This window comes from Lynx canadensis, chromosome E1, assembly GCF_007474595.2.
Source record: "Lynx canadensis isolate LIC74 chromosome E1, mLynCan4.pri.v2, whole genome shotgun sequence".
Lineage (NCBI taxonomy): Eukaryota > Metazoa > Chordata > Mammalia > Carnivora > Felidae > Lynx > Lynx canadensis.
This window is the reverse complement of record NC_044316.2, coordinates 4,162,718-4,189,359: the sequence shown is the minus strand read 5'-3', so window position 1 is coordinate 4,189,359 and position 26,642 is coordinate 4,162,718. Positions and strand designations below refer to the sequence as shown.

General features: G+C 56.3%; 2 protein-coding genes across 11 annotated transcripts in view; both read left to right on the top strand.

The window, feature by feature from the left end:
• GAS7 (growth arrest specific 7) overlaps positions 1-15,162 on the top strand; it is a 201,908-nt gene extending 186,746 nt beyond the window's left edge. For all 10 annotated transcript variants that reach the window (XM_030295012.1, XM_030295013.1, XM_030295022.1 and 7 more), the window contains 5 exons: positions 465-593; positions 1,183-1,306; positions 6,092-6,171; positions 7,490-7,588; positions 8,900-15,162. In XM_030295012.1, the coding sequence (XP_030150872.1) occupies positions 465-593; positions 1,183-1,306; positions 6,092-6,171; positions 7,490-7,588; positions 8,900-9,013 (546 nt within the window). In that variant the 3' untranslated portion in view covers positions 9,014-15,162. The remainder of the gene's footprint in view (positions 1-464; positions 594-1,182; positions 1,307-6,091; positions 6,172-7,489; positions 7,589-8,899) is intronic.
• A 766-nt stretch (positions 15,163-15,928) lies between these two features.
• RCVRN (recoverin) lies at positions 15,929-25,780 on the top strand. The gene is made up of 3 exons (XM_030296764.1): positions 15,929-19,024; positions 22,474-22,585; positions 25,386-25,780. Exons 1-3 carry the CDS (start codon positions 18,299-18,301, stop codon positions 25,499-25,501), a joined length of 954 nt encoding a protein of 317 aa, XP_030152624.1. The 5' UTR covers positions 15,929-18,298; the 3' UTR covers positions 25,502-25,780.
• Positions 25,781-26,642: the final 862 nt, after the last annotated feature.

The following is a 26,642-nucleotide window of genomic DNA, read 5'->3' as shown; positions in this document are numbered from 1 at the left end:
CAACAAAGAGAGCTGACTTGAGTTCCTCTAATTAAATGGCGTCCGTGTGGCAGTCGCTGTGCGAAGTGCTTGGGGACACAGAGGTGGGCTTTTGGTTTCTGCCCCCAGGAGGTTCCCAGTGGGGAAGGGAAGGGTGACGGGCACCTGAGCAAAACCCAACGGGCAGCTCTAGGAATCTAGAGGAGGCAGGAGGTAGGAGGCAGCGGATGAAGGGCCCAGAAAGCCTCGGACACTAACCAACCCCTCAGTCCGTTGGCGTGAACCCCGGGGCCTCGCCAGCTGAGGGGACCTCCTCTCACCGGAGACCTGACACCTGGCCCCTTCTGTCTGCCTTCCTGTCGGGTGGCCCAGGCCACTGTCCCCGAGTCCACCTTCCCCTGTGGAGTTGGGGGGAGCGCCCCCCTCCTCCTCCCGCGGCGGCCGTCCCGGGGCCCTGAGCGCGTCCCCCCTCCTGTCCTTGACAGCTTCACAGCGAGGTCGAGAAGCCCCTGATGAACTTCCGGGAGAACTTTAAGAAGGACATGAAAAAGTGTGAACACCACATCACCGACCTCCGTAAGCAGCTTGCCAGCCGTCACGCCGCAGTGGAGAAGGTGAGCGGCCTGGGAGGCCGGACCTGCTGGGAGCGGGTGGGCCGGCTCCCCCGTGGCAGGGGCGGGGGGGCGGGGAGCGCCAGCCTCCAGCCCCGTCCCGGCCAAAGGGTCAGGGAGGAGCCGCTTCCCCGTGGCACTCGGGTCACTGCCACAGGGCCAGTGGGAGACACGGTGGGGCTCACTCAGGCACACGCACCGTGCTTTTGTGGGACGCCCCCCGCTGGCTCGTGTGCTGGTCCACAGGCCCTTCTCCGGGCCTCCCGGGGCTGATTCTCTCCTGAGTGCGTCGCTCCCCTGCCAAGGGCTGGGAGGTCCGACCTCGCCGGGAGCCGCTGACCCCAGCGCCTTGGGGAGGGGTGCAGGACAAGGGACGCGTACTCCTGTGGGCACCCCCGAGTTTGCCAGCTGCTGCTGGCAAAGGACCCATCCGGCCCCCAAACGGGCTGGCTGGTGCTTGCGGCCACTAAGCATGCTGGGAAAAAAACATCACGAACCAGGGAGAAGAGAGGACTCTTATCCGGCAAGGGGGAGGAGGGCCACATAACCTGTGGGGCCCTGTGAGCAGCGTCCCCGTGTCGTTGGACCCCAGGCCCGGAAGGCCCTCACGGAGAGGCAGAGAGACCTGGAGATAAAGACCCAGCAGCTGGAGATCAAGCTGAGCAACAAGACAGAGGAGGATATCAAGAAGGCGCGGAGGAAGTCCACGCAGGCTGGTGAGTGCGGCCAGCCCCGCCCCCACCTCTCCTGCCCTCCCCCGACCTTGGCCTTGGCCGCACAGAAAGACCAGGCTGGGGTGGGGGCCCTGACACTGTGTCCTGTTCCTCCGAGGAGCCCATAGCAGAAGTAAAGACCCCCCACGTCCCCAGGGAGTGATACTCCAAGGGCTCGCCCGTGGCGATCAGGGCTCTCCTGCCCCAGAACGGAGGCCCACGTCTTGTTCAGTGAAATAACCAGGTTTCACCTCCTCTCCTGAAGATTTGCCCAGTTGAGTCGGTTTCTGCTTCCACCTTGTGGCAAAAATTAGCCGATGCACAAGAAGGGTAAACCAGTAAAAAACTTAGTAAATATTCCTTCAGAAAGCCAGAGTTGTTGGGGTTTTTTTAAGATTTATTTTTGAGAGAGAGAGAGACTGCGAGCAGGGGAGGGGCAGAGAGAGAGAGGGAGACACAGAATCCAAAGCGGGCTCCAGGCTCTGAGCTGTCAGCACAGAGCCCCATGCGGGGCTCGAACCCACGAACCATGAGATCGTGACCTGAGATCGGTTGTTTAACCGACTGAGCCACCCAGGAACCCCTAGAAACCCAGAGTTTAACCGCCTGCAAGGACAGTGCGTGTTGCCCTCTGGGATTAAAGCGTGTGCTGTGATTAGGGTTTGGATCAGATGGCTTCTGAGTCTTTCCCACCTCAACTGCTGGTGAGCTCAGGACAGTTCATTCATCATAGAACAAAGCAGCCACCGTCTGGACGTTACGAGATACAGTGGCGTAGGAAGAGCGGATAGCAAAGCAATGTCACGTAAACACAACATTCGATGGAAAGATCTTACAACGTTTGGTGGTAATTGGATCCAGAAATAGAAGGCGTAATGTACTTAAGCGGGGATTGAGAAGGGAAACCCAGGACAGGGAGAGGCTATTTAAATTCGTTTAATTTATTAAGTTATTTTAAAAATAAAATTCTGTCGCTGCTTGGCAAAACATTGTAATCAGCACCTAAGAACATAAACTCTTCTCCACTTCATAATCACTATGAACACTTACTGGTGTTTGAATTTAAAAATAAAAATTTTTTTAATATTTATTTTTGAGAGAGAGTGAGAGAGGACAGAGTCGAGCGGGGGAGGAACAGAGAGAGAGGGAGACACAGAATCCGAAGCAGGCTCCAGGCTCCGAGCTGTCAGCACGGAGCCCAACATGGGGCTCGAACTCACAAACCGTGAGATCGTGACCTGAGCCGAAGTCGGATGCTTAACTGACTGAGCCACCCGGGCGTCCCCTGTACATCGGACTTCTTAAATGGTTGAATAGTGTCCAAGTGTGTGAGTGGCCCCGAATTTATTTCGTGAGTTCACCTGGTTGATGTTTGCAGGACTTTCAGATTCGTCAGCGGCCGTGATGGTTGTTAGTGTCCCGGGGTCTGTGTGTATGTGAGACTCAGTCCTCGGATAGAGAGAACACAGATGTGGATTTTCTGGGTCAAAGCGTTGTGTGGGTTTGGGTGGGCATTTCCAAATCGCTTTCCAGAGAGGTGTGCGTGTTCCCGAAAGTAGGGATGTCCGTTCCCTAAACTCTGGTCAGTGCTGTGTGCGATCCGACTTCGACACCATTGCTGTCTAGTGAGCATCCATATTGTGTGGGTAACTCAGTTTTACGTTTCTTTTTGAGTGAGTTTGAGCATTTTATTTTATTTTATTTTTTAATTTTTTTTAACGTTTATTTATTTTTGAGACAGAGAGACAGAGCATGAACGGGGGAGGGTCAGAGAGAGGGAGACACAGAATCTGAAACAGGCTCCAGGCTCCGAGCCGTCAGCACAGAGCCCGACGCGGGGCTCGAACCCACGGACTGCGAGATCATGACCCGAGCCGAAGTCAGCCGCTTAACTGACTGAGCCACCCAGGCGCCCCGAGTTTGAGCATTTTAAAAACAGACTTGTGGAGGTCACGTGTGACTTTTTCATGTGAACTGATGAACTCCTGTCCTGTCCCCAGTTTCTTGTCGACGTAGCTGGTCTTTTTCTGACAGATTGGTTGACGAGGATTACGTTTCTGTGTCAGGAAAATTAACCTTCTGTGGTTTGAATTGGAAATATTTTTCCGGGGTTGCCCTCGATCATTTAATTTTGGTCTTTGTGTTTCTTTCTTTTCTTCTCTCTCTGGCTTGTTTTGTTGAATTTCTTTGTACAGCGGTCTTTTCCCTTGTAAATTCTGGGTTTTGTGACTGACTTAGACCTTTCCTTTCTGAATATTTTTTTAATCACTTTTTTTGCCTTTGACCCCAGGTTTAAAAAATAAATACGTAAATATTTGCCCCGGTGGGTGTTTATTTTTCCTCACACCACTGCTCCTTGCCATGTTCCTGAAGTCCTGATTTCTCGTGTTTTCCTTTCTCTTGTGTTCTAGATGAATCTTGGAATTGCTACTTCTACTAAATCTAAGCCAAATTTAGAAAATGTTGCATTTTCACAAGCCGGGGGCTCGGTTAGTTTGGCTCTCTGGTTTTGCTGTGTCTCCATTGGGGGCATTGCCATCAGACAATATGTCTCTTATCCCTAAAGTTTGGAATTATTTTGTGATGGAAGTGACTTGTCCTTGTCCTTGGATCTGATCGTGAAAAAGTCTACCTTTCCCAAACCTTTTCTGTGTGCGAGGTGCCCAGCCCATGTGTCATAGCCTCCGCATTGAACCCCCCATTCCTGCAGGGAGGTATTTCTATGCCCTTTACAGGCGAGAAAGCAGATGGCAGGTGACAAACATTCCCCAGGATCACAATCATGGAGCCCCGTGGCCCAGAATCCCACCTTCTTTTCTTCCAAAGACTCCTTGTCTCCGTTTCGCTGGACAGCATGTTACCCAGAAGATGCCTGCTTTTCTTCTCTCCTTTCTTTTCCTTCCCTCCCTCATCCTTTCCAAGGCTGCTGGAAGGGAGTACCTCTGGGTCCTCAGGGGGCTTGACCTCATTTGTCACCGTCACCCCCTTAGCTCGCGTTACTGTCACGCTAACTCTGCCTGTGTCCATTCCAAACACCAGACAGGTATCGGGTGACTTAACTGTCCGCGTGACCCTGTGAAGGTACTGTTGTTTTATAGATGTTTGCATAGATGAGGAAACTGAGGCTTAAGCAGGTTCATTGATTTGTCCAAGTTCCCACAGCTCCTACACAGGGATGCCGGTAAGACAGCCCGGATACTCTGGTTCCAGAATCCACGTTTTCCCACTCAGCTTGTTCAGAAGGGTACCCTTGGGCTACTTGGAGAGAAGACACAGTCTCCTTCAGCTACCCTATTTCCTGGTGTCGGAGAAGTTTTCCGAAGCATGTTCTCGAAATCGGGATCGACAAAGAGGGCTTTGGGAGTTTTATCATTGTACGTTTGTAGGGTGATATGCTGACCCCCCTCGGCCAGGCGGTGGGCGGGGGCTGGTGGGAATGTGTTTGCAGTGAAGCATACACTTCCTTCTCTCCTGGTCATTCCGTCTTGGGATCGGGGACCCATTCGCTGGCCATAGATCAAAAGCAAAATGAACACAGCCCTTGACTGGGTTCTGTCACTCAGCCCCGTCTCCCAGCTGGCTAGGTATAGTTCAGTAGAGGGGGTACTGAGCTGGGCCCTGGGTCACGTGGACACGAGTCTCCCTGATTTCTTTCACCTCCCTTTCAGAATACCCGCGAGCCAGGGGATATTATTAAGTAACTTTGAATTTGCTGGAATTACCATACTAGACCTGAAGAGTGAGCTTCGGGTTGGCTCATGAGGTTTTCCCACCGCAAACAAAGACCACGATGCCTTCCTGTCTCTGGCACCCTGCGATGATCAGAAAACCACACTGAGACGGAGCCGCGTGCTCTGGTGGTACCCCAGCGGCAAGGTGCACGCCGCTCACCCGAGGCTCTTCTGAAAATGCAGTTTCCTGTTCGGCAGGCCTCCTCTGTGCCCCGAGATCTGCATTTCTAGCAAGCTCTCAGTGCACGTAGATGCTACAGGTCCAGGAATTGTGTTTCAGGTGATGAGGTTCTTGGTGCCTATTTACTTAGTAATGTTTGCAATTGTTTTTACATAAAGCGTGTTTTCTTACTGGTTAACGAAAGGCTTCAAATGTACCTGCCGTTACAGAAGGTAGTAACATGCCAGCCATCGAGATTGAGTAGTTACGTTGGTTTCCCGTCTCTCTTTTATGAAATAAAATGCTGTGGGAAGAGCTCATTCCCTCCCACCTACCCTCTCTTTGTTTCCCTCTCTTTGTCACCCCTGTCCTGGAATTGGTATATAGCTGCCAGTGCACGTTTTTGTACCCTCGCTGCACATGAACGAGCCACAAACCGTCAGACACGTTATTTTGTGTTTCAGAATTATATTCTGGGGTGCACACACACACACACACACACAATTTGCAGACTTTTCCTTTTGAACTCTTGGCTGCTTCCAGGTTGCTGTGACACGTTTTAAAACCAAGAAGGACCCTCCAATCTCAAATGAAACTGGCATCTTTAGAGAGGGAAGCTTTCCTTGGGCTCATGGTAGGATTGGGGGTGCCCTGGGAGCACCGCACACGTTCGCACGTACACACACTGAGGAAACCGTCATCCTGAGTTCTTGGTTATCTGGGGTCAAGTTCCGATGGGCACTCCGAAGCTGTTCTCTCGTGATGCTGGGTGGCCCCTTTCCTTTGCTCTGCTTTCCATCTGTCCGCTTTCCAGTGGCTTCCACGACCCAGGGACACGAGAGGGCAGCCATGGTGAGGACAAGACAGAGTGTGATGGTGGCTGATGGTCTCTTCCAGGAGATGACCTCATGCGCTGCGTGGATCTCTACAACCAGGCCCAGTCCAAGTGGTTTGAAGAGATGGTGACCACCACACTGGTGAGTGAGCAGAGATGTGTAAGCGTGTCGGCACAGGGACCCGTGCTCAGGAAGTCCTGGGGGTGGGGGGGTGGGGGGGGATGCTGGCGTCCGTGAGGATGATGGAGTGGAGGTGGCCGTCAAGGTGGTCGTTAGATCCGCTCTACCGCCAAGGTCAAGACCTCGACCCTGAGCCAGTCTGTGTGGGCACTTCCTAGCCGTGTGGACACAGGAGAGGGTTGAGTCTTACTGTGTCCTCCTTGGCTGTCCTCTGAGGGGTCCGGGTCATCCAAGGATGCCCTCAACCAAACGTACAGTGGTGCCTTTAGGACAAACAGCCAGGTTGTAGGACGCGTGACCCTTCCCACCCCCAGAAGGATAACGTATAGAGTGGGATGGGGGGTAGTAGGTACTTAGGGAGAGTGGGAGGGGAGGTCCCTGCCCAAAGGGCACAGGGAATAGGCATCAGACCCCTTTTCTTTTGCCTTCCTGAGTATTTCTTGTGAAGGGAGAGCATCTCCTCCCCAGCACCCGTTGGATTGGACAGTGAAGCGTGGTTGGCACTTGGGCCATCGGGTCGGACGAGAAGGGAGGTCTTGGGCCAGGCATTATTGTCCCCACCACCCAAAGCTATCCTCGTCCATCCAGCACAGGACAGAAGAACTTTCTGCCTTCCCCACGTGTCAGCCCCCCAGAGCAGATTAGAGGCCTTCCCCACGTGTCAGCCCCCCAGAGCAGATTAGAGGACAGCAACCCAGTTTTCCTCCTGGTTAATCCCCTAATTAAGCCCCCCTGACTTACCCTCCTTCCCGGTTAATCACTTAGGCAGTGACCTAGTTGTGCCCAGAACAGCAGTCTGATCCCCTAAATTCCCAAGGTGCAGAACCCTCTAGAAGCCAGAGGACAAACCCTTTCTCTTCCGTTTCCCAGTGGCCGTCCCCTCCGCTCCCTGCTTCCCCTGACCTGGTCTCTGGTCTGAACCTCAGCACCCGGAATGGACACAGGAGGGGAGGCTGTTCCGCAGAGGCCCAGGGACAGAGTCCCAAGAGTCGGAGGCACAGAACCTCCACACGTGACCTATTTGTCCACCTCATTGGGGAACTAGGGCTGGGTATGCACTGGTGCAGAATCAGGAGTCCGAGCCCAACAGACCCTGCTTCGAACCCCACTGCTCCCCCATAATGCCGCGCGCTTCAGGCAAGCGATGCTTGTGTGTTAAAATCATCGAGGACAATTAAGTCGCGTGTCTTGCGTACAGGGCGGGCTGGGACCTGCATGGTGGGAAGGTCCCCCGAGGGGAGGGCGCACGCTCAGGGCTGTGTGGTCTCCTCCTCGGCAGGAGCTAGAGCGGCTGGAGGCGGAGAGGGTAGAGATGATTCGACAGCATCTATGCCAGTACACGCAGCTGCGGCACGAGACAGACATGTTCAACCAAAGCGTGAGTTCCCTGCCCGGGGCCGGTAGGACCCACGGGGCGGGGCGAGAGGAGAGCCACCCTGCGCTGGGCTGGCGAAGGTGGTCCGTGGCAGGTGCTGGAACCCACGGGCCACCTCTTGGGAGGGGCTCACGGTCTGTTCTGCACGTCCGTGTGAATCCGTCCCAAGCACGTGACTTGGAGACGCACGTGAGCTGCTCCCTTGAGGAGAGAGAAGGTCATGACCATTGAAGTACTGAAGGCCTATTGCCTCCCCTGGCAAATGTCTTTTTTTGTTTGTTTGTTTATTCACTTATTTATTTATTTTTTTTAATTTTTTTTTTCAACGTTTATTTATTTTTGGGACAGAGAGAGACAGAGCATGAACGGGGGAGGGGCAGAGAGAGAGGGAGACACAGAATCGGAAGCAGGCTCCAGGCTCTGAGCCATCAGCCCAGAGCCTGACGCGGGGCTCGAACTCACGGACCGTGAGATCGTGACCTGGCTGAAGTCGGACGCTTAACCGACTGCGCCACCCAGGCGCCCCTCACTTATTTATTTTTTAAATATTTATTTTTGAGACAGAGAGACAGAGCACAAGCAAGGGGAGGGTAGAGAGAGAGAGAGGGAAACACAGAATCTCAGGCTGCAGGCTCTGAGCCATCAGCACAGAGCCCGACGCGGGGCTCGAACCCACAAACCATGAGATCACGACCTGAGCTGAAGTCAGACGCTTAACCGACTGAGCCCGCCCCCCAGGCACCCCGAGTTTGTTTGTTTATTTTGAGAGAAAGAGAGAGTCAGAGAGAGAGAATCCCAACCAGGCTCCGTGCTGTCGGCACAGAGCCCAACACGGGGCTTGAACCCACCAACCGTGAGATCATGATCTGAGCTGAAATCAAGACTCAGGCACTTAACCGACTGAGCCACCCAGGCACCCCCTCCCCTGGCAAATTTCTTACCACCTGCCTGCTCACCCCCAAAATAATAAATAACCCGGAAGCGTTGTTCAAAATCTCTAAAGCTGAAGTTCTGTCTGCCATGTTCTTGGATGGTTAAGGTGGGGACGGATGGAGGAGTTCCCGGACTGGTGGCCATGGGCCACCCTGCCTGGTCACGCAGGCCTGTGGGCTGGAGGGCAGAAGGGGGACAGGAGCCTGGGGCTCCCTGCTCTTGCAACCCTGCGTACGGCCGTCCCTCCCCAGGGCCTCCCTTGGGGCCCCCACGACCTTCTAGAAAGGCTACTCCGAAGGCCAGAAGGCATAAGCAGCGTGGCCCAATGGTGCTGTCCCCAGCCGCCACCTCTGACCACGTCCCTTTCTCTGTCCCTTACAGACAGTCGAGCCTGTGGACCAACTGCTTCGGAAAGTGGACCCAGCCAAAGACCGGGAGCTGTGGGTCAGAGAGCACAAGACAGGCAACATCCGCCCCGTGGACATGGAGATTTAGACGGGCGTGCACGGCCCCGGGGGTCCTGCCGAGGAGAGGGGCCGGGGGGTCCCATGGAGAGCAGGTGGCCAGGGGGCCGCTGCTGGGTGCAGCTGTCCTCCCGCCCACTGTCCGGGTCTGCTGAGCTGGTGATTCCAGAAAGGCGGCCCCGCAGGGAGCTGCCTGTGTCCCCAGGCCAAGAAGACCGATCCACAGCCCTGCCCTTGTCTCCGAGGCTGAAGCCCCCCGATTCCTGTCCTGTGCTTGCTGCTCCGAGAACAGACTGAGGCTGGAACTTTATGGTCCCTGCTGCACCCTGTAGGGGTCACGTCCCCACCCAGAGCTGGCTGCGTCGCACGCTTGTGTCCCCGGAAGCCCCAAGGCCCTGCCTCCGGCTGTGTCGCGGGCTTTTGGAGGGTCATGGGAGAAAGGTCCCTGTCTCCAACCCAGGATGAGGGTCGGAATCGTGGATAGAAGGCACCGTTCAGCTCAACAGCCCGCACCCAGAACCTCTTGCGGCCCGCCCTCTTAGTTTTTTTCCCCCCCGTTGCATTCTGGGAACCCACATCCTGGCTCTTCCTTTGCCACTTTTCATCGTCTGGGGTCTTGGGAATAAGGCCTGGTTCCTCTCTACCCAGACTGACCCTGCCTGGAGAGGTCAGGACGGAACTACCTCATTCAGCACATCGGCCCCAAGTCAGAGTGTTGAGTCGTGTTTTATATTCGGTCAGGCATCTCCTGTCAGGTCTCTGGGGCTGGAAACCTTCCTCCAACCCAGCCCTCGGCTGTTTCCTCAAGGAAGCTCCCGCCCCCACCCCCTCCCGGGCTCTTACTGGGGCTGGGTCGGTCCCCTGTGGGAGATGGGTTGGGATGGGTCTTTGCCACCCCCAGAAGAGGGCTCCTCCTGCTTGTGCATGGGGGGGTGGGGGTGACTCTCCAACCCCCCCCCAACCCCCATGAGGCTTTCGCTCCCTGGTGGACACCGTGCGGGCATGGCAGACGGTCCTGGCTTCCAGGCAGTGTCCTGTCACCTTGACCTCCGCTTCGGCACAATCCAGAGCCCTGCTTGGTGCTGGTGCCCCCTTCCCCTTTCGCCACTCCCCCCCACCCCGAATTCCTGGGAAAGCCGGGTTAGTGCGTGACTTGGGAAGCTTTCAGCCCGTCCCATTGGGTCCTCGCTCATCAGTCTCTCCCTTTATAGAAACACGGCAAACAACCTTGTGCAGCATCTAACCCTGAGAATTGGCTCCAGGGGACCCGTAGAAGTGCCCCCTGAAGGTGGGCGTGATCACACGGCCAGCAGGGGGCAGAGTCTAGCCCAGAACCCGTGCCCTGAGAGCCCATCCTTCTTAGTTCGTCTTTCCCTTCGATTACTTTGGACGTGCAGGGTCCATACCCCACCCCCCCCCACCCCCCAACACACACAAGGTCATGATTCTAAGAGCACAACTCGCTGGTCCCTGGGTCTCCCGTGGCGGGAGTTGATGACTTCGAGTCTTTCGGCCCCTCTTTCACTGATTCAGAATTACCACCTCACAGCTTCTAGTAGAAAGATGCTGAGTGTTCTAGAGCAAGCCAGACGTTGTCACTTTTCTTCTTGAACCGTCCCCGACCCAGACGGGTCAGCGTGAAAGCCTTCCCCAGCGCGAGAGTGTGAGAATGGGTGCGTCCCTGCCACGGAGGACGACAGCTTCCAGATCTGGGGTTGGCGCCCATGACACCAGCGACCAATTTTAGGATGCTATTTCTGGGTTTCTCTGTTCAAAATGGGTGCTCCAGTCATCGCTTTGTGGCTTAGTAAACTAATTTGTGGGTGATTTTCAAATGTTCAAAGCCAGTAAGTAGCCTTGTTACTAACACAGATATTTTGAGCGCGATACGGCTCGTTGATTTTGTTTTCTCCTTCCCGTGTGAGGATTCTTGAGTCTTCCTTTGCTCCCTGGGACGGGGGGAGCTCTCTTGCCTTTTCCAGGGGAGCCTGGATTGGGCCCCGTGTGGGCCGGTCTATTTTCCGGAATCATTCTTCCCGCCCCCCCTCCCCCACGTTAGTACACACTTCGTTTCTTTGCTTTTCGTTGTTCTCTCCTCCTCTCCGTTCACTGAGAATTTAGAGAAGGCTGGGCAGTGCGCTGAGATCTGGGGACAAGACCGGGCACGGGATCTCTTCGTTGGTATAGACTTAGACTTTTTTCACCGGGGCTCTTGCAATTCGGCGACCTTGGCATTCACACCCAAGTACTCTCTGCAGCATTGAGGTTTCCTGAGATCCTGTTATGCTGGTAGATCCGCGTTCATTCATTCACTCGCTCACTCGTTCACTTATCGAGTGATAACTGGGCATGAGCCAGGCGGGGTGCTGGAAACGTAGCTACATGTGAGACCGGCAGTCTCTCCCCATCCCCTTTGTTCTCCACGCAGACAAGGGGCTCTTGGGAGGTCTTTCTGGACAGTGAGAGCATTGCATCTGTCCCACATTCGACCCACCTGGAGCCTGTCATGAGAACACAAACCACCGCCAGTGCGGGGTCCACCATTGGATGGCAGGTGGACAGTCAACAAGAGTGTAATCACCTGGTCACCAGAGCTCGCAGCCCATATCCGACTGGGATCTCAGAGATCTCTCTTGTTTCTCGTAAATAACTCTCCTCTCTTCACAAAGAGGAATAACGAAGCCCAAGGCCGGCCAGCGAGCCCAGTGAATGAAGAGCGCGGTCTGTTCACGGGGCTCCTGCCCTGGGGGGGGGATCCGAGCTTAGGGTGAAGTCTAGAATGTCCCAAAGCGAGCTTTGGGAGTAGCCCTCTGTCTCGTTGTTGTTGTTCTCTTTTGTTCTTGCGTTCGGGTTAGAAGAGGGTTGGCCGGGCGTATTCGGGAGTGTGTCTGGAATGTTCCTGAGCCCCTCCATTGTTCTCTTTCTCGGAACAGGTGGGTCCTTCTCCCTGCCCCCCGGGAAACATGGACGCACCTCGTTTGGTCAGTGAAAGCCAGATCGTTGAGAAACGAAATGTAAGACAAATGGTGTGCAGAGTAAGTCGGTTTCCATGACAGTGTCTGGGAGAAATCTCTTGTTCCTTCCTTTTTTTTTTTTTTTTTTTCTGTCGCCTTCAATCACTATTGCAAAGCACCGGCCAGCAGAGCCATAGGGTAGCTGCGATCAAGACCACCTTGGGTCTCCTTTCTACCCTCCACCCACCTCCTGTCGAGCCAGGAGCATTTCTGCAGTAGGAGGCCCCCCTCATTGGGGCTGGTTAGCGACTGAAGCAGACGGGAACGCTGTGCATGTGCACAAAGCAGGGCTTTCTAATCCCTTTGTGAGAACCAATCGATTGCTGGATGAGTGGATGGGTGCATGAACATCTCGGGCTGAGCCAAACTCCCTTCTTGGAAACACAAGCCATAAACTTCAAAGGACGGCAAAGACTTTGGCTTGTTTTAAGTGATTTCGCTTCCAGCCGTGCGTGGCCTTGACAGGGAGATCTTAAACAGGACCCTATGCTGGTGGTCGTGTACACAGAGAAAGCACTTTAAAGATGTGAAGTGAGGTACAGATCCGCATATTCCCCCCACCCCCAACCCCGTCGCCCCTCCAAGACCTACTGCCTTTTCTTTTCTTCAGGTTTATCGAGAGGTATTTGACGTAACAGTATCGGGGCTCATTGATGTGCAGTGAGAGTCCTCCCGGCCCGTGAGTTTTGACAAATGCACCACCAAAGTCAACATAATATTTCCATCACTCCTGAAAATTCCCTGCGGCTCCCTTACGGTCGATCCACTCCTGTCCCCCTTCCCCCCACTCCCACTGGTGGGTTTTCTGATGCTGTGGTGTTTGCCTCGTCTAGAATGTCGGGGAAACGGAGCTGCTGATGTGGCCCTCGCGCCTTCTTCCTCTCGGCTTAATGCTTTGGGTCACCCACGTTGTGCGTGTGTCACCAGCGTGTCCCCTTGTCTCGCAGAGTAGCGCTCCGTTGCACGGGTGGGTGACCCACGGCCGCTTCCCCGCTCTTTGAAGTGAGTTGTTCGCGCCCGTGAGTGGTTCCCGGCCCGGCGTCTCCGGCTTATTTGCACGACTGCTTCCTGTGTCTCCCGAGGCTCCCTCTCCAGATGCCAGCTGTGCCCACAGTGGTTCTTTGTGGTCCATTTGAGGCTTTTGTGCAGAAAGGGGCCAGGGAAGGGGGGGGGGAAGGGGGCCTCCCACTTGTGTTGCACTGCTGGCTGGCAAATCCACACACTCCCTGGGACCCTGGCTTCAACCCCCCGCCGTGGCCCTGGGCAGGCACTGAGCATTAGGAGGTGTGGAAAGCGAACAGACAAAGCGGGGGGTGAGAACACGGGGCTGGCTCGTCAGCGGCCTTCCCCTGGATCTGTGTCGCTTCGTTGGCGGGCTGCAGGTGTCCATTCTGGTCTCCCCAGGCTCCTCCAGCTACTTTGCACGCTGTCCCCTTCTTGTTTCCGGTCCCTCACCTGACACCCGGTCGTGCCTGGCCTGGGCCCCACGGGCGCCGTTGTGCACGCTGGGGTCTGGAACCTGCCCGAGAGGGGTACCCTGGCACTTCTCTGTGTAGACGCAAAGCGGAGCTAAAACTAAAGAGTTTCCTGAGCCGGTGAGAATGAAGCAGTTCCTCCCGGGCCCCTGAAGGAAGCAGAAGTCATTACCTTTTGGGTCTCGTCCGCCGATCTTTGATCGCGTGTGCTGAGGTCTTCGGGCGTGAAGAACGCGTCTCTCCCCGCGAGGTTCCTGTCCCTGCTGGAGCCTCGTTCAGCTGGCGGTCACATCGGGCCAGGCGTGTGCCTGCGGCCCACTGGGTAGTGGCCGGCGGTGACGGAGATAGGACCAAACCCCACTAACGCCGGGCAGGCTGTGGGCGTGACCCCCAAGGTAATGACTCCACCAACCGTGTCTTGCTTAGGTCCTGCTCAGTGGAAGGTGAGCCCTTGAAGGCAACCAGGCACCCCCCGCCCCGCCCCCAGCAAACAAAACATTCCTGGGTCCCGGCCAGGTGAAGGTGTTGGCCGTGGAGCCCAAGTCCGCAGGGTCCCATGCTTCGTGGGCGCCTCTGGGTCGAGATGTGCCAGGAAGGACTCCCAACATCCCCCCCCCCACCCCCGCGGGAGAATTTTTTTTGTGGACGGTGAAGGACCCGATCCTGTTGCAACAGGCTTGGGTGGGAATAAGACCGGTGACCAGAACCGATGGTTCGTTTTCCTTGACCCTTTAGATGCTGGCGCGTGGCTCTGTCCGGAGCCTTTCTGTTGGGAGGGTCCTCTGACGGAGACGGGTGGCGGTGCCCCTCGGATCTCTCTGTGTGCCGTTCCGGGGACATTGACCCTTGGTGTTTGAGAGACGTTTCTAGTAGGATCGCAGTGGTGGAATGCAAAAGGTCTGGGCTCGCGGGTGCTGTAATGGGGACGGTGTGACGTGGGGACAGAGAAGGAAAGCCTATGGCGTCGGGGCAAGAGCACTGGACTGGCCCCACTCTGCTGCCTCATTCGTCCCGTAACCCAAAGTCAAGTCACATTCCCTTCCGAGACCTCTACTCCCCTGTCAAGCGGAGACGGGCCCTTTCTGGCATCGCGCTCAGCAGACTGGCTCTTAGCAGCCACATGGACCCAGGAACAGACATATAAAGGGACGCCAGCCATCCTTGGTGACGAGGGGTCCCAAATTGGCATCCCTTCCCTTTCCTTCCCTTCGGAAGAGGAGATGGGGGCCGGGGGCGGGGGCAGCCCTTTCACAGACGAGCACATCAGCAAAGCCCGTGACAGTGGAATTTTCTAACAAAATAAACTTGCTTATTTGGTCTGTTTTCTGTAACTTTTGCTAAATACTTTATACATTTTTAATGTTAAAAAGCTGCGTCTCCTGCCAGCATTGCTCATCCTGGTATGAATGTGTTTACCCCACATTGTATATCCTTCCTTCCTCTGGCTGCCTAGATCAGTAAATAACATCGATGTACCATAATTTATAAGTAACACTGTTGAAACTCTGATCCCTATGGAGGCTGTAACTCGCCCTTTCCTCCGGTCCCCCGGCTGCCCCCCGCCCCGTCCCCCGTAATAGCATTTGTGTGTATTAATGCTAAAGAACTAATGTTTAAAGGGTTTAAATTTTGAAGGCGTTTGCTATATATAATTGTTCTGCATTATTATAAAGCGTTTTCAGGAAGTTAAATGCTCTCTCTCTCTTTCTTCCCCCCCCCCACTTTGGCTCTGTGTATACACTCGAGATGCTTACATTCATCCCATGTAAAATAAACTGTCCAGAGACACTGGGTCCTGCTGGGTGACCCTCCTTCCTGGAGCCCGCTGTCACCCTCTCCTTTGTATAAATGGGCTCAGCATAACCACAGGGCGCCCAGGGGTGGTGATCATTTTATGCCTGATGTCTTAGCAGAGGGCACCTAGGCACTGACCGCACCCCCCCCCCAGATGGGTACCACGATGCCAGACCCAGGCACTTGGCCCTGCTCGGCCCCCTCCCCTGGTGCCTAACGTCCCTGTGGACAGAAGTGGCTCCTGGCTTTTGTTCTCCCCCCATCCATCCATCCATCCATCCAACCATTCATCCATGCGGTAATTATCGAGCACGTACTCGATCCCAAACACCACTTTAGGTCATGGGGACGCATCGGCGAGTGAGCCCTGCCCTCGTGGACCTGGCTTTTTGCCAGGGAGAGGCAAACAAAGAAGGTCGACATAATAACGAGTCTAGCGTGGCTGTGGAAGGTGCTAGGTGTTCGGGAGAAAGAAGCACAGGGCAGGGTGTGAGGCTGACCATGGGTACGTCGCAGTATTAAAGAGGGCAGCTGGGGCGGCGTCCTTGAGAAGGCGGCATTGGCTCGAAGGCAAGGAGACCCGGGTGGTGGGGGAGGCAGGTGCGGGATGGTGGGCGGGGACAGCTTCTGTGGGGCTTTGCTGGTCCTTGAAGGACTCTGGCTTTCACGCCGGGGAGGGGTTTCTGAGCCAAGGAGCACACGGCCTACTTCATGGCTATGGGGCTGGCTTCACAGCCTGCTGGGGACAAGGGCAGAGGCAGGGACCAGACCGGTGACAGTGCCTGCAGGAGGTGGTATCGTGGAAGTCAGGGAAGTCATCAGGGGCCGGATGTGCCGGCACACTGGGGTGGGGTGTGATAGGTGCTGACGGGACAGGACGGCCCCAGGACTCCAGTCCAAGCCACCGAAAGATGGACAGCCACTTAGTGCAACAGGGGAGCCGTGGGAGGGCCGCCCGGACACCCTCTCCACACCCCCTTTCCGGGCACCAGTGCGGACGGGGGTGCCGGCTCCGGTTCCGGGACGAGTGAGGGAAGGCCACCTTGCCCTTCGGCTCTGAGGAAGGGAAGGTAGGAGTTGGGGGTGGCATGAGTGTGGCGACCAGGCCCCCGTGAGCGGCCGAGATAGAGCTCCTGGCTCCAGGAGGGACCGACCCGGCCTCTGGGAAGAGACCGCTTCTTTCCGTGGAGGCAAGGCCGGGATGGGGAGACACAAACGGAGGACCTCTGGTTGGGGGGCCGGCCTCCTCCCCAGCACCCTCTGGGGTTCGAGGAGAGTTTATGGCCCCAGCTCAGACTTAACAAACCCATTCACAATACATCATCTCCAACAACTTGTTTGACTAAGGCGCATACGCATAAACTCTCCCTCTGATAGAAGATGTTTATACAGGTTTTCAAACAAACCCCCCAGGTCATGACCCCTCTCCCAACAGCATCAACACAGCTGCCTGTGGTCCTTTCCACGCGGCGGGGCCCTCCTGGGTACGACAACCTGAGGAATGTGGACCCAAAGTACCAGGCTGCTTCCCACCTGGTTCTGGCTCCTTCCTCCTTGACTTTGCACAGGGCAGAAGGCCCCAGGGCGGAGGGGGGGGGGGTGTCTTTGGCTCCCTCCTGTGTTAACCCAGGGCCCTGTCTCCTTGCCCACCACCTCTTCTGCCAGGGCAACCCCAGCTCTTACAAAAATGGAGCTTCTTAGCCCCTCACTCAGGCCTCCTTGGGAAAGGAGGTAGTTGCAATATAACAAAAAGACCCCGAACAGAGAGCCTGGCAGACCGGGGCTTTCCTTCCGGCTTTGCCGTTTAGCAACATGTGACCCAGGCAGGCTACATGCCCTTCAGGGCTCCATTTCCTCCCTATAATATTGCTTCTCCTGATCCGCAGGCCCCACGCGGACAGGCCCAGCACGAGCAGGCATTTCTAATCACCTCCCCCCTCTGGTTCAAGGGCAAGAGGTGAAGCCTGTGGCCTCACTTTCATGGGCTGGGGTGGATTGGTTTGTTGGTTGGTTGGTTTTTGAGTTTGGTGACTGTCCTATTCCCAACTGCTCTTGAGAACAAATGCCTCACTATGGGATAGTGAAGTTCTAGGAAAAAAAAGAAAAGCCTTCCATTACGAAATCACATGCGCTCACAAACTGGTGGGAAAAAATAGTAAGTAAACACAGAGTCACACAGAAACACCCCCAACATTAAGGCCTCCTGAGAAATCCTCTGGAACCCCAGGGGTCAGCACTGAAAAATCTGGTAACACTGGGCTGTCATCTCGGATGACCACATTCACATGGCTTTGACCACAGGCAGCCCCTTCTGTGTGTGGTACAGGCCTTACCACCTGTCTTGTCCCTGATTCACCTGCTTCGCTCACTTCCTCCACCTGCTGGCCCCTGAAGGCAGTCTAGATTTTGATCCCTGTTGCAGATGAATAATAAGTAACACGAATTTAGCACTGACTGTGTGCCAGGCTCTAACTGCATTGCATGTATTAACTCATTTTAGCCTCAAAATAACAATGAGATAGATACTGTTTTTATGCCTTTTCACTCAAGGAATATTCACCGAGAGCCCAAACCTGCCAGGCACCATTCGGGCAGTGGCAATGTGGCTGAGAACAAAACAGAGAGAATCCCTGCCTTCACGGAGCTTTCGTTCTGGTACAGGCATAGCACACGGGATCATTAAAAGTGAATCAGGAGGTGTACCTGCAAGGGAGGAAAATAAAGCAGGGTTTGGGGCATGCAGACGGCTGGCAGCGGGGTGCGTTGTTGTAAATAGAGTAGTCAGTCCAGCTTGCTGAGAAGGTGACATTTGAGGGAAGCCCTGAAGGAGGTGAAGAATTTGAGGAGCACTGTAGGCACAGAGAGGTTAAGAAACACGCCTAGGGTCACACAGCTAGTAAGTTGCAAAGCTGGGGTTTGAACCGGGGCTGGCTCCAGAGCCTGGCTTTTAAGGGTTGCGGTATAGGGCCCAATGCAAGATGCCACTCCTGTCCCTGGGACCTTCAGAGTTTGGGGTGGGGGGGAGGACAGGCCATGAGCCTCATGGCTTCTGGAAAGCTGGAGTCGAAGAGGAGGAGGAGGGACGGACAAGGGGCAGCAGGGAAGGCCAAGGCTTTGGCTCTGAAGTTTCTGACCTCCTGCCCTGTCCTCCCAGAAGGCCGAGATGGATTGGCCACCTGCTGTCAGCTCTTTATTTTAATCTTGGTGGGGGGGGGGGGTCTTGGAGCTTGCACCCGCCCCCACCCGATCCCGGCCCCTCCTCCCTCCCAGTGCTGGGGTGAACCCGCCACACGGCCTCTCATCTGCCAGCACCTTCTCTGCCTCCAGCAGCACCCGCCTCTGCAGCCAGGAGACCACCCCAGCCGCCCGGCCTCACCCATGGGGAACAGCAAAAGCGGGGCCCTGTCCAAGGAGATCCTGGAGGAGCTGCAGCTGAACACCAAGTTCACAGAGGAGGAGCTGTGTGCCTGGTACCAGTCCTTCCTGAAGGACTGTCCCAGCGGCCGCATCACGCGACAGGAGTTCCAGAGCATCTACGCCAAGTTCTTCCCCGAAGCCGACCCCAAGGCCTACGCCCAGCATGTGTTCCGAAGCTTCGACGCCAACAGCGACGGCACCCTGGACTTCAAGGAGTATGTCATCGCCCTGCACATGACCTCCGCGGGCAAGACCAACCAGAAGCTGGAGTGGGCCTTCTCCCTCTACGACGTGGACGGCAACGGAGCCATCAGCAAGAACGAAGTGCTGGAGATTGTCATGGTCGGTCTCCAGCGCCCCGTGGTGGGACCGGGGTCACGGGCTTGGGGGGCGGGGTCCGGGCCCCCGCCGCCGCTGCCGCCCCCGGGGTGTGGGGGTGCCCGACGGGGGCCGGGCTGGCAGGTGGAGCGGGGATCCCAGCTCTGGGGCTCAGGGGTGCTGAGTGCACGGGAGGAGGGGTCTCCAGGGTTTCTTCTCTCCCTTCCTTCCTTCCTTCCTTCTTTCCCTCCCTCCTTCTTCCTTTCTTCTTTCCTTCCTTCCTTGCCTTCTTTCTTTCCTTCCTTCCCTCCTTCTTTCTTTCCTTCCTTCCCTCCCTCCTTCCTTCCTCCCTTCCTTCCTTCCCTCCTTCTTTCTTTCCTTCCTTCCTTCCCTCCCTCCTTCTTCCTTCCTTCCCCCTTCCTTTCCTTCTTCCTTCCTTCCTTCCTTCCTTCCTTCCTTCCCTCCCTCCCTCCTTTCCTCCCTCCTTCCTCCCTTCTTTCCTTCCTTCCCTCCCTCCTTCTTTCCTCCCTTCTTTCCTTCCTTCCCTCCCTCCTTCTTTCCTCCCTTCTTTCCTTCCTTCCCTCCCTCCTTCTTTCCTCCCTTCTTTCCTTCCTTCCCTCCCTCCTTCTTTCCTCCCTTCTTCCTCCCCTCCCTCCTTCTTTCCTACCTTCCTTCCCTCCTTCTTTCTTTCCTTCCTTCCTTCCCTCCTTCTGTCCTTCCTTCCATCTGTCCTTCTCTCCATGTGCCCTTCCATTCATCCTTCCAACCTCCATTAAAATGTTTCCAAACCTTCCACAGTACATATTCAGCTTCTTCCACAATTAGTTTTAAGTCTGTAACATGTTTCCAATACACAGCAGAAGGAGGCCAGCTTTGAGGGACGTGAAATCTGGGTTCCAGGCCTCATGGTCTTTCGTAGCCTGGGACAGGCCACTTCACCCCGGGCCGTTGGGTCGGGGGGCTCTGCTTTCACACCCACCGCCCCCCTCCCCAACCGTGTGCTCTGGGCTGAGCGAGGGGTCTTCAGGCTCCTTGCTGGCCAGCGCTTCCGCAAACACGCTCACTCTCCTTCCCGCCCGCACTGGCCCAGCATCACATCATTTGCTGTAAAGAATTTAGGTGTCTCGAGAATAGTCCTATTTAATAGGTGAAACTTAAAAGCAATTGCAATTGCCTTTAATTCCATCATCCAGAGGGAGAGACCGTCAGCATATTGGTATAAGCCTTCCCAGCCTTTCATCTCTATATATTTAAAGATAATTTTAGGAACGATGGCGTCGCCATGTATGATTTCTATCAGAACTTTCTTCGGTTACGATTTTGTTATGTTTTCTCTCTCCGTGGATTCTCTTCAAAACCATTTGAAATAGTTGCTTAAAATTCCATCTTAATGGAAGTGCCATAAAAGACATATAAGTAGCCCCATATTTTGGGGCAATTCGGATGCTTCTATTTTTTCCGTATGATGTCATTTGAGGTACTCTTCACTTGGTATCTTTTCCCTAAATCTTTTTAGTCCCCCCTCACCCCACATCCTTGCTTTATTTCCCTAATTCCGTGCCTGGCGAGAGGGGAGACTGTCTCCGTCTTTTATTTCATTTTTTTGGTGCATTTGTAACCTTGTTTTCGTTTGCACGGCCCACCCCCTGATTAGGGAGAGACCATAGACCAAGTAGCCAAGAGGGCAGCCCGCGGGCAGCAGACTCTGCTAGGGCCTCCCGTTCAGGGCGGGAACCTCACTGGCACCCGGGCACCGCCCACAGACAGCTCCCCTGGGTTGGCAGGTGGCCTGGGACAGGGACCGCGTCCTCAGAACCACCTAAAGGGGGTCAGGCCCAGCCGTGGCCTGCAAGTTGGTTGCTCCTTGAGGAAGAGGAGGAGGAAGGGGAGGGAGGGGGGGAGGGGAAGAAAGAAGGGAGGGAAAGAGGGAGAGGGGGCGGGGTGGCAGCCAGCCGCTGAGGCTGTGCAAGGTGGTGCCCGGGTTCTGCAATTCACTGGATCGCGCGGCCGCTGCCCTGGGAGACCCAAGTTATGGGTTCTAATCCCAGCTCTCGTGGCCTTGGAAAAAATCTCTGGGGCCCGGGGTAAGGCCTGTTCCTTCACTGAGCCCCTGGCGGTCTGTCCTCGGAGTAGGAAGCAGGGTGGGGCAGACAGGCACGGTGGCCGGTGTTCAGCAGTTGGGCCTGCACGTGGTCGCCCCGGCTCAGGACAGAGAGAGGCGTTCAGGGAGCCCCCCACCCACACTTGCTGGGCCCCCCTAGGCCCTGAGCGCTGCCAGCCAGGCTCCTGCCTGGAGTGGATTTTTGCTTCTCTTGCTACAGCTTGCGGGGGGAGGGACGGGGGCGAGGGGGGACTTGGGAGGAGACTTCCCAAAGCTTTTGACCTTCCCTCCAGGCTAGTTTCACAGGCTTACTGCGCCTGCCTCGGTGTCTCCAAGGTGCCCCCCACTCCCACCCAACACGCCTGCCTGCCCTCCAGGTCTGGGTTTACGGAGCTGGTGGAATCCCAGTAACCCGGAGCTGGCAGAGCCCAGGGAGACCTGCCCAGGTCTCCCCTCCCTGTCACCGGCGCTGCTTTGTCCTACGTCACACATCGAGCTCCTTTACTAGCGCGAGCAGAGGGAGGCGAGAAGGATCCTGGAGCCTAAATCTAAACCTTTCTCTGGATCCCCCCCTGAGCGGAAGCATAAATGAGAGGCTTCCTGTGTCCTGGGTGGGGTGGGGGTGGGGGTGGGGGTGGGGGCTTTGGAATGTTCTCGTTGACACTCCCCTCTCCCCCAGCCTCTGGGATGCCCTCCAAGTGGAGGTTCTAGAACCAAACTGCTGGGTTAGAATCTCTGCTCTGCTTCTAGCCGGGAGACTTTTAGCACACTAGTTTGTCTCAGTTTTTTCACCCATAAAATGGGGCCAGTGACACCCACCTCGTGAGGTTGTCGTGAAGGTAACATATGAAGATGTTTGGAAATGTGGCACGGGAAGTGTTCAACACTTCTCATCAATTCTTACCACGCGGCCAGCCCGGCTGGGCAACCAAGGTACCACATGGACCCGGAAGAAGCCGTTTGATATCCTAAAACTTCCGGGCATCAGGCTCAAGGTAGCGGATCCCAGACTGCAACCTGGGGGCTGCTGTGGGCTTATCATCACAACGCTTTTAAGTTCTTCCTCTCATATTTTCATAAAATGAAAGTAATGTGCCTACATGGTCGGGAAATGCAAAAGGCACAGGAGGGAGAAAATAACCGACGGCCTCTTCACTTCTCCACCATGTTCCCTGTCCCTCCTGAGGATCTCGGAGGTGGAGACGCCCCGACCCCACTCCCGTGAATTCTGGTTCAACAGGGCAGCCCGGGGCCTGGACATCTGCATTTCAGTCTCTGCCATAGAGGATGCTTGGCCCCGGGCGGGGGGGAGGGGGTGCACACAGGCTTCTGCTTCTCCTTCTGATGAGACCTTCATCTTTATTTGGTTCAGGCTATTTTCAAAATGATCAGTCCCGAGGACGCGAAGAACCTTCCAGAGGATGAAAACACCCCAGAGAAGCGAACCGAGAAGATCTGGGGGTTCTTTGGAAAGAAAGATGATGGTGAATTCCCTCCCCTTCATAGCCTGTGGTTTTACGGTCACGGGTTGTTTCCTGGAGACCCCGAGAGTGATCCTTCCGGGGGCCAGTGCCCAGACAGGACCAGGACACCTCATCCCAGCATGCACGGCAGGGCTGTCTGGGGGCTTGGAGTTGCGGGCAGGGGACACCCCATCCCAGCATGCACTGCAGGGCTGTCTGAGGGCCTGGGGTCGGGGCCGGGGGACACTCATCCCAGCATGCACTGCAGGGCTGTCTGGGGGCTTGGGGACAGGGGCAGGGGACATCTCAACCCAGCATGCACTGCAGGGCTGTCTGGGGGCCTGGGGTCGGGGGCAGGGGACACCCCATCCCAGCATGCACTGCAGGGCAGTCTGGGGCCTGGGGTCGGGGGCCGGAGGACACTCATCCCAGCATGCACTGCAGGGCAGTCTGGGGCCTGGGGTCGGGGGCCGGAGGACACTCATCCCAGCATGCACTGCAGGGCAGTCTGGGGGCCTGGGGTCGGGGGCAGGGGACACCCCATCCCAGCATGCACTGCAGGGCAGTCTGGGGCCTGGGGTCGGGGGCAGGGGACACTCCATCCCAGCATGCACTGCAGGGCTGACTGAGGGCCTGGGGTCGGGGCCGGGAGACACTCATCCCAGCATGCACTGCAGGGCTGTCTGGGGGCTTGGGGACAGGGGCAGGGGACATCTCAACCCAGCACGCACTGCAGGGCAGGCTGGGGGCCTGGGGTCGGGGGCAGGGGACACCCCTTCCCAGCATGCACTGCAGGGCCGTCTGGGGGCCTGGGGGGGGGCCTGGAGGGGGGTCAGCAGAGCAGTCAGCAGGGCCCAGCTCTGCTCCAGCCCTGGAACAGAAGCTGCTGATGGGGAATGCCACCACACGCCCCTGGCTCGCCCAGCTCCATGGCTGCCTGAGCCTCTGGGGCCGAGGGAAGGCTCTGGGCGGTGGGGCGCCTGTGAAGGACATCTGTCGCCAGCCTCAGCGGCCCTCGGAGTGGTGGAGAGTAAGGCCAGCAGCTCCTAAGCCGAGCGGACGCAGTGGCGGGTTTAGGGGAACTACAAAGCAGCTTTCTGTTTAAACGGGCTGCTTATCCGCCTTAGACGCTTGGGCGTGCTTTACTCGGTCTTAAGGATGCTCTCTGCAAGGTTAGGACAGGGCCGGCCGACTTTGGCTCAGTCTCCGGCCGTATTAGCATCGAGTCCCCGGTAAGTGGGCTCTCGGCTTACCTGGTTTTACTCTAGGGAGTCAGTCTGGGTCCCGGAGAAGATGGAATTCAATTTAGAGTAGATTGCAAGGGATTTACTGAGGAAGGGCCTAGGGAGGCCGGGCTCGGGGAGGAGGGACTCGGAGGAGGCCGGGAATGCCACCAGACTGCAGAGAAGGTGGGACCCGCAGAGGAAGGTGCAGCAGAGAGTGGCGTCAGGCGGGAGCTGCAAAGTCACATGGTCACAGGGACCCGGATGGTGAAGGGACAGAAGGGGACAGTAGGCCTACTACATGACAGGGACTGGCAGATAGTGGTCTGATGGCTTCCTGCTGATTGCTGCAGGCCCACTGGGGCCCACTGGGACCCCATCACCTGATTTCCTCTCTTTCTTTTTTGGTAAATTTTTTGTTTACTTATTTTTGAGAGAGAGAGCACAAGCGGGGAGGAGGGAGAGAGAGAGGGAGACACAGAATCCAAAGCAGGCTCCAGGCTCCGAGCTGTCAGCCCGACGCGGGGCTCGAACCCACAATCCATGAGATCACGCCCTGAGCCAAAGTCGAGGTTCAACCGACTGGGCCGTCCAGGCACCCCACCCCCACCCCCACTGGCTCTTTAACCCCGTCTGGCACATCGCTCAGGTCTGCTTCGTGTGGGGTCCCCTGTTCTACCTGAAAACTGACCCAGGTGAACATCACGGTCACAGGAGGCGGTGGTGTTCGGGGGCTGGTTCCGGATGGCCCCACTGGAGACAATGAATGCCTCACTCCACAGTTGGGCTCTGACTGTGGAAGTTTCAAGCTCTGTGTGAGGCTGATGGGGCAGCTGAGCCTTTACGACCCAAATTTCACGACCCAGACCTGTGCAGAGAATCACCCTGAACCCGGGAAGGCACTAAGGATTTCCAGAAGGCGCGGAACATAGGCCAATGGAAACCCAGTTCAGTTCAGCCGAGCTTTGCATGTAGCAGGTGCTGTGCACAGAACCGTAAGCAGAAAGACGCTCCTCCTTCCAGAGGTTTTTCAACATGGGACTGCCTTCCCCATCAGACCAGGAGCTGCAGCGACCTCAGCCCCAAGCACAGTGGCACTGCCACAGCCCGAGCACTGGGAGGGGGACGGAGAGACCTCTCCGCAAGCCAGGCTCTCCCAGGGAACCACGTTTGGACCCCTCACTTGTCACTCCTCACTCCCTGGGTGGATGCTGTTTCCTGCTTCTGACAGGGATTCTGTTTGCTTTGCTCAGTCTCCCAGAAGTCCCCCCCCCCCCCCCAGGGCTTGAAGCTTGGGGGCTAGGGCAATATTCTAAATAATAACCAGCAAGGCAAAGGCTTGCTATGAAATGTTCTAAATATTTAATAACCCGCCAGAAAAGTCGAGGCACCGGAATGCACCCTGGAGGATCACCGAGAGGCCCAGGGCGCCCTGGGGAGGAGCTGGGTCTCTGGGGGGCGGAAGCCTCGGGGGGCGCAGATACTCCGTGTTTTCATATCGGATAATGTCCGCACGGGGCGCGCTGGCCGGCCTCAGCTCGGCCGCAGCTTGAAACAGCCGAGCCTGACGGCGCTCTTTTCCCCCCCTTCGCGCACAGACAAACTCACGGAGGAAGAGTTCATCGAGGGGACCCTGGCCAATAAGGAAATCCTGCGACTGATCCAATTTGAGCCTCAAAAAGTGAAGGAAAAGTTAAAGGAGAAGAAACCCTGATGCCAACTGCGCAGCCCTGTCCCCCTCACCCCTTCCCCCGCCGCGCACAGAAACCCGGGCATGCGCACACCTCCCCAGGGGCCAAGGGGGTTTCCCAGGCCTCAGCGTCCCTCCCGTTCCTCCCAGCCACCTCCTCTCCCTTGCCCGCCCCTTGGGGCCTCCGTGATAATCCCAGGATTGGGTCGCTGGAGTCCTACCAACCCCCCCCCCCCACCCGCCCACCACCGTGTAAGCTCCTTTGTGGTTTGCTGGGTAAGCAGGTTCCAATAAATGCGAGAGGAGCTGGGCACACAGCTGACTGGTCGTTCTTGAACTGGGAGAAGGAATGATTTCTGTTGTCTCAGCCTCCGAGACCAGGACGTATGGCCGTTGCAGACACCCGCCAGGGTGGGGAGGGGTGAGGGGAGGGGAGCAAGCACTGCCCTGCTCTCTGGCAGATGGAGGGCTGCAGGGGGTGCCCTGTGGGCCTCCAACAAGCTGTTCCGGGTGGTGAGGTTACCGTGGAGACCTGCACAGCATGGGCAGGAGGGGCCAGCTGCTCGAGAGGGTCAGGGAAGGGGTTATTGTTACAATCACCTGCCTAAGACACCCCTCCAGTATCAGACAAGTAGGAGCCAGCTCAGGGGGAGAAGAAGGACCTTGGGTCCAGCTCAGGGTAGCCCAAGGGTTGAGCCAAAGGGCTTCAGGGTTCCTTCGCCAACCCCCACCCTGCCCCCCAGCCCTCCACGAGTGAATCTGATTTGTTGGGGAGTCAGGTTGGGGGCTTTTCACTTCTCTCTGAAGTCAGGGCACCCATGTCACTTGAGTTGAAAAGGAGATAGGGCACCTGGGTGGCTCTGTTGGTTAAGCGTCCACCCAGGACATCGATTTCGGCTCAGGTCATGATCTCATGGTTGTGAGATCAAGCCCCGGGTGGGGCTGTGTGTTGAGTGTAGAGCCTACATGAGGTTCTCTCTTTGCCCCTTCCCCCCACTCACATGTGCTCGCACACTCTCTGTCTCTCAAAAATAAAAACAAAACAAAAATGCAAATTAAAACCACTCTAGCTACCATCCCGTACCTGTTAGGATGGCAATTATCAAAAAAGGAGAAAGTAGGTGTTGGCAAGGATGTGGATAAATTGGAACCCTTGTGCTTGGTG

What these genes read in the sequence shown, in the direction of transcription:
- RCVRN (XM_030296764.1), top strand. Translation starts at nt 18,299, where the DNA reads ATGAGCCTCATGGCTTCTGGAAAGCTGGAGTCGAAGAGGAGGAGGAGG. An exon ending in AAGTGCTGGAGATTGTCATG is followed by an intron (nt 19,025 to 22,473) that starts GTCGGTCTCCAG and finishes TATTTGGTTCAG; the next exon opens with GCTATTTTCAAAATGATCAG. An exon ending in CTTTGGAAAGAAAGATGATG is followed by an intron (nt 22,586 to 25,385) that starts GTGAATTCCCTC and finishes CTTCGCGCACAG; the next exon opens with ACAAACTCACGGAGGAAGAG.